This window comes from Suncus etruscus, chromosome 18 (assembly GCF_024139225.1).
Source record: "Suncus etruscus isolate mSunEtr1 chromosome 18, mSunEtr1.pri.cur, whole genome shotgun sequence".
Taxonomy (NCBI): Eukaryota; Metazoa; Chordata; class Mammalia; order Eulipotyphla; family Soricidae; genus Suncus; species Suncus etruscus.
Genome location: NC_064865.1, coordinates 39,203,256 through 39,209,716, shown reverse-complemented (window position 1 = coordinate 39,209,716; position 6,461 = coordinate 39,203,256). Strand labels below are relative to the sequence as shown.

At 53.2% G+C, this 6,461-nt stretch overlaps 1 protein-coding gene across 1 annotated transcript; it reads left to right on the top strand.

The window, feature by feature from the left end:
• Positions 1–815: 815 nt before the first annotated feature.
• On the top strand, positions 816–5,653 carry TCP11 (t-complex 11). The gene is made up of 6 exons (XM_049764797.1): positions 816–985; positions 2,080–2,216; positions 2,375–2,592; positions 2,858–3,039; positions 3,985–4,148; positions 5,421–5,653. The coding sequence occupies exons 1-6, from the start codon at positions 831–833 to the stop codon at positions 5,651–5,653; spliced, it is 1,089 nt and encodes a 362-aa protein (XP_049620754.1). The 5' UTR covers positions 816–830.
• The last annotated feature ends 808 nt before the right edge of the window (positions 5,654–6,461 follow it).

The window sequence follows — 6,461 nt, the reverse complement described above, 5'->3', positions numbered from 1 at the left end:
GATGGAGGCCTTTGTGCTTAGGCCCCAGCCACGTGGCTTCATCCCCATCCAGCTGGCGGATTCCAGGCCCAGGTAATCGGCGTAATCAAGACTCACTCACAGGCAGGCTTTAGGAAGAATCATCTTTATTCAGGCCCTATTCACCACATGTGTGTGGCCTATCTCATAACCTTTTAAGCACTAGTTATTCTTGGCCCTGCATCTAAACTCCTTTCAGCCATCTTCCTCAGAGCGCCCAGCAGCGCAGAAAGGGCCAAGAGCCAAAGGCAAAAAGCCAAAAGGGCCGAATTCCCTTGGTTCAAGCCTTATATAACATTTCCCAGACCCCTCCCAGGAATGGGAGGGTCTAGCAGGTAAGGTTACACCTACTATCTGGTTCCCAAGACCCCTCCCAGAAGTGGGTGGGTCTAGGGTCTTAAATAGGTACACCCACAAAATATATATATATTGGGTCTTGTTTCCTCTATGTCTATGCCGATCTGTCCTCGCTCCTCTATGGTGAAACAGCAGGCCTGGGAGGTGGGGCTTCTCCTGTAATATTCCTCCACCAGTTGTCTGACATCCATGCAGCCTCCTTGTCCTGGTCTAGTTATATTTTCTTTATTAGTATTGGTGAGAGTGGATGGACTCCACCTGACAGTGCTCAGGGCTTACTCCTGGCTTTGTGCTCAGAGATTACTGCCAGCTGTGCATGGGAGAGTGGGTGCCATATGGAGTGCTATAGACCAGTCCCCAGCTCCTCCTGTGACTCTCTCTCTGGGCAGATCTTGCTGTCGCTGTTGTCACCACGCCAGAACCGCCTTAAGAATGAGATTGAGGAATCTCTGGACATGAGCCTGCTCCAGAAGGAGGCCGAAGAGGGCAGCCTCAACATCCCTCACCTTTCTAAGTACATCCTAAATCTCATCACGCTGTTGTGTGCACCCGTCCGGGATGAAGCTGTGCAGAAGCTCGAGGGCATCGTGGACCCTGTGCAGTTGCTGAGGTGAGGGATGTGCTTAACCTCTTCTAAATTCGCCTCATCTTGGGGACCAGGAAAGCCAGGCCAGACCCTACCCCGAGGGGCTCCCGTGAAGCCCCACTAGCCCTTCTGGTCTCTCCAGCTGAGTGGCTGTTTCCTCCAAAGATGGCCATGTAAGCCCTTTGGTTATTCCTTCTTGGCGCCTTTCACTTGCACATTGCCAGGAAAGGGTGATCCGTTATTCCAAGGCTCGCAAACATCCCTTCTTCAGGCTTTCTCGTCACTGTTCCCACAATGAATGGACAGGAACGGGATGCGATCTTGAGCCAGAGCCTCAGAAACCAATTTTCAAAAGTATGAATCGGCTTGATCTTCAAGCCCGTGTTCTTCCTTGAATATGATTCTCGCTTGCCAGTTTTCACTTTGGAGAAAAGTTCACTTTGGGCAAGTTCGTGTTCTGTCTTGAACACACACTTTTCCCTCTCTACCCTCTCATTGTTCTAAATAAGTTTCAATAAAAACTATCTCAAGATAGGGCTTGGGAAAGGAAATGAGGGAAAGAAGGGAAGGAAGGAAGGAAGTAGGAAGGAAGAAGGGAAAAAAGAAAAGGGAGAAAGGGAAGGAAGGACGAAGGGAGGAAGGAAAAGGGGGAAAGGAAACAATGAAGGAAGGAAGAAGGGAGAAAGGGAAGGAAGAAAGGAAGGAAACAATGGAGGAAGAAGGGAAGGAAACAATGGAGGAAGAAGGGAAGGAAACAGTGGAGGAAGAAGGAAGTAAAGGAATAATGAGGGAAGGGAGGAAGAGAGGAAGGAAGGAAGAAAGAAAGGGAATAAAGGAAGGAGGGCAAGGAGAAAGAAAAGAAGGGAAAGAAGGAAGGGAACATGTCTCCCCTAAGGCTGGTGAAGGCTCCCACTGGCTTGTGTCCTAGAAGGGGCATTTGGCTTGGGCCTTAGATCTGCTCCTTTCTGCTCATTCCTGACCTTGGGCCTGAGCCATCTGTCCCTTTGGTTGGGGCTTTAGCACAGGACTGAGTCCTCCTATCCAGTGCTCCGGAGGTATCTCCAAGTGCTTTCACTCCACGGCCCTTGGTTGCCGAAACCCTGTGTCTTCCCATGTAGAGGGATCTTCCAGGTTCTAGGCCTGATGAAAATGGACAGAGTGAACTACACCATCCAGAGCCTTCACCCGCATCTGCAGGATCATTCCATCCAGTACGAACGGGCGTCTTTCCAGGAGCAGCTCGACAAGGAGCCCAGTGCGTGATCAGTGGCAGGCTGGAAGTAGGGCCAGAGCCCACTTTCCCTGGGGAGGGGCCGGAGAGGGGCGGGTTGGAGTATAGAGATGCCCACGCCAGAAGCATCTATTCCGTGGGCAGGATCTGGGGCAGAGGCTGAAGGGCCTGTCTGTCCCCAGGTCTCCTGGACCACACTACCAAGTGGCTCACTCAGGCGGCCGCTGACCTCTCCTCGCCACCACCTGCCAGCTCCGACTCCTCCGACTCTTCCAGCATGGCCTCCTCCTCCCTGAGTGAGGACGCTGCCAGCCCGGAATCTCTCAGCCCCACCATGGTGCTGTCCCAGGGGTTTCTGAACCTCCTTCTCTGGGACCCTGAGAATGAGGAGTTCCCTGAGGTAGGGATATGGGGGGAAAAACATATTTTTTTGCTTTGGGGCTACACCCGGCAGTGCTCAGGGGTCATTCCTGGCTCTGCATTCAAGGATCATGCCTGGTGGTGCTTGGGGGACCATATGGGATGCTGGGAATGAAACCTAGGTTGGGCACGTGGCAGACAATTGCCCTGCCCGTTCCAGCCTAGAGCTTCAGTCTGTATCTGGGACAACATCTCCCTCCTGTCCTTCCTTTCCTGACAGTCCCCCTCCTTTCCTGCCTCCCCAGACTTTGATGATGGACCGAGAGCAGCTGCAGGAGCTGACGGCCCAGGCCCAGCAGTTGACCCTTCTGGCCTCAGTCTTGCTGGTAGCCAGCAGCTTCTCGGGCAGCGTCCTCTTCGGCTCGCCTCAATTTGTCGATAAACTGAAACGTGTCACCAAGTCCCTGATGGAGGAGTTTGGCTCCAGGTGAGCTGTGTGGGCCCCCGTCCAGGTGTGGACGATGGCAGACAGGGTGGGGAAGGGACGATGGTGCTGCTGCTGCTGACCACAGACCCTGAGAGGTCCCTGAAGTCCTTGAGAGAGTATTGCTTTCCTAAGTGGTCTGAGTCCTCAGAAGAAAAGGGACGAAGAAAAGGGAAAGTTTGTCCAGCTTGTTGGTGACCTCAGAATCAATACCCAGTGGGGAAGGAGACAGTGGGGAGGGTGCAGCCGGTCATTCAGCAGTGCTGTCTTCTGTGCTCAAGGCCCATAAAGATGGAAGAAGACTCAGAGAGGGGGTTTGGTGAGAGTTAGGACAACTGGCTGTGGAAAACAGTCAAGGGATGGGGCCAGAGAGATAGCACAGTGGGCAGGGCATTTGCCTTGCAAGCAGTCAATCTGGGTTCAATCCGCAGCATCCCATATGGTCCCCCGAGCAATGTCAGGAGTGTTTCTCAAGCACAGAGCCAGAAATAAGCCCTGAGCATCTCCAATGTGGACACAAATAGACAGACAAAGCCCATGGAGGCCATCTGAGATGCACATGCAAGACTGAGGTGAAAGATCAGCAAGGGGTGGGCCAGAGAGATAGCAAAACAGAAGGGTGTTTGCTTTATGCAGCTGACCCGTGATGGACCTGGGTTCGATTCCAGGCATCCCATATGGTCCCCTGAGCTTGCCAGGAGCAATTTCTGAATGCAGAGCCAGGAGCAACCCTTGAGCACAGCTGGATGTGGTCCATACGCCCTCCCGCCCAAATAAAAAGACCAACGAAGACACGAGATCCTCCTCAGCTGTTTCACTACATGTCCTTTGTTCTAAGCATGGGGACATGAGAGAGTCACTGCTAGAGTGTTGTGCACTATGATTCCCAGAGCCCCATGGGTGCATGGCTGTCTGTCAGGTGACCGCTCTCGCTCCTTCCTGCTCTAGGCCCGAGGAGGCCATGGCAACCGTGAGTGAGCAGGTGTCCCAGGAGATCCAGCAGAGCCTCAAGACCATGGGCCTGGCTGAGCTGAGCAAAGACAACACAGAGTCGCTGGTGGGGCAGCTCCAGAACATCGCCAAGAAGGAAAACTGTGTCCGAAGCGTCATCGGTGAGCCGGTGGGGAGAATCAGATCCTGAGCCTAGAGTCAGTCACTTAGGTCTTAACCAAGGAAGACTTGATCACCAGGGTGAGAGATAGAGGTGTGGGGTTAGGGGAGAGAGGGAGAGAGAGACAGAGAAAAAGAGAGAGAGAGAGAGAGAGAGAGAGAGACAGAGAGAGAGAGAGAGAGAGAGAGAGAGAGAGAGAGAGAGAGAGAGACGAGAATTTTCAGGACGATAGTACAGGGTGCGGCCAACCCAGGTTCAACTCCCTGTACCCCAGCTGGTCCCCTGAGCTCCATCAGGAGAGATTCCTGAGCACAAAGCCAGTGCTTGAGCACTTCTGGGTGTGGCTCAAAAATCAAAACAAAAGCCCTTCCTTCCTCCCTCCCTCCCTCCCTCCCATCCTCCCTCCTTCCCTCCCTCCCTCCTTCCTTCACTTCCTTCCTCCCTCCCTCCCATCCTCCCTCCTTCCCTCCCTCCCTCCTTCCTTCACTTCCTTCCTCCCTCCCATCCTCCCTCCTTCCCTCCCTCCCTCCTTCCTTCACTTCCTTCCTCCCTCCCATCTTCCCTCCTTCCCTCCCTCCCTCCCTTTCTTCCTTTCTTCCTCTTTTCCTCCGTCCTTCCCTCCCTCCCTCCCTCCCTCCCTCCCTCCCTCCCTCCCTCCCTCCCTCCCTCCCTCCCTCCCTCCCTTCCTTCCTTCCTTCCTTCCTTCCTTCCTTCCTTCCTTCCTTCCTTCCTTCCTTCCTCCCCTAAAGAAAAGAAAAAACAAAACAAAACGAAAAAGACTTGACTCTCAGGTAAATCACTGCTAGGCATTCGTTTTTCCAAATATGGGTTACAGGGTTTAGAGACACTCGGGTTCCTAGGAAGAGGTGCGTACGGGGACAGGTGGTTGATCCTGTGTGGCCGTTGATCCAGCCTCGCTTCCACTCTCCACCCCTGGCTTTTATGGGATTTTCTTTCTAAATCTGGCATGTTCTCCAGATCACAAGCATTGTCTTTGAATGAGAGTAAAGGGCCTGACCCCCAGTTGGGAAGAAGGCCATGACCTTGGCTCTGCTCCATCTAAGCTCTTCTAGGCCAGATCTTCATTCTGGGGGATTGACATGCTAAATCACATGCTCGGACCCTTTCTCTGTCCCCAGGGCCAGGTTACAGGAAGCATATGTGCTCACTCTGGGGTGGCTGGTGTGAGTGTCCAGGTTGCATGCCTAGGGCGCCATTTTCCCCAGTCCCCCTGAAAGTGACATGCACCCCTCTTCCTCATCTGTGTTCACAGACCAACGGATCCACTTGTTCCTCAAGTGCTGCCTGGTGCTGGGCGTGCAGCGTTCGCTCCTTGACCTGCCAGGGGGCCTCACGCTCATCGAGGCGGAGCTGGCAGAACTGGGCCAGAAGTTCGTCAACCTAACACACCACAATCAGCAGGTGTTCGGGCCCTACTACATCAACATCATCAAGACCCTCATCCCCACCGTGCAGGCCCAGGAAACCAAAGTGGAGTCCTGCTGATTGGTGTCCTGTGACTGGGGTCCCCCTGAGTGACATCCCCAGGGACCAGCAGGGCCCCAAACCTCCCTATCCTGGGGCCTGCATCCCAGGGGCGTGATTTTTGAGCATGCAAACACCCAGCCCCCAGCCCCAACTGTCTCACTAATAAACCTCTGAATGCAAGCAGCTCTTCGGCCAGGCTTTGGGCCATAATGCTACATAGTCCTTATTACAAAGTTCTTACAAACTAAGTACAAGGTCAGCAGTAGCTCTACCCTGTGGCCCAGTACTCTCTGCTGCATGCTGTGCTGAGAAGTCAATGTCCCCCGGGACACTAGCATCATGTTCTTGAAGGGTAAAATGTTTCTTCAAGGGCACTGGGAAATCTGGCCTGAGGCCCAAATGTGAGTTCTAAGGCTTCCCCGGGAATCAGAGGCCTGCTTGGTGTCCAGTTTGGCTCAAATTGGAAAATGAGTGAAGGAGCACATTAGAAAGCTCATACCTGGGGCTGGAGAGATAGCATGGAGTTAAGGCTTTTGCCTTGCGTGCAGAAGGTGGGTGGTTCGAATCCCAGCATCCCATATGGTCCCGAGCCTGCCAGGAGCTATTTCTGAGCATGGAGCCAGGAGTGATCCCTGAGTGCTGCTGGGTGTGACCCAAAAACCAAAAAAAAAGAAAAGAAAAGAAAAGGAAAGAAAGAAAGAGGAAGGAAGGAAGGAAGGAAGGAAGGAAGGAAGGAAGGAAGGAAGGAAGGAAGGAAAGGAAGGAAGGAAAGGAAGGAAGGAAGGAAGGAAGGAAGGAGAAGGAGGAAAGAAAGAAAGAAAGAAAG

What these genes read in the sequence shown, in the direction of transcription:
- TCP11 (XM_049764797.1), top strand. Translation starts at nt 831, where the DNA reads ATGAGCCTGCTCCAGAAGGAGGCCGAAGAGGGCAGCCTCAACATCCCT. An exon ending in GCAGCTCGACAAGGAGCCCA is followed by an intron (nt 2,217 to 2,374) that starts GTGCGTGATCAG and finishes GTCTGTCCCCAG; the next exon opens with GTCTCCTGGACCACACTACC. An exon ending in CTGTGTCCGAAGCGTCATCG is followed by an intron (nt 4,149 to 5,420) that starts GTGAGCCGGTGG and finishes CTGTGTTCACAG; the next exon opens with ACCAACGGATCCACTTGTTC.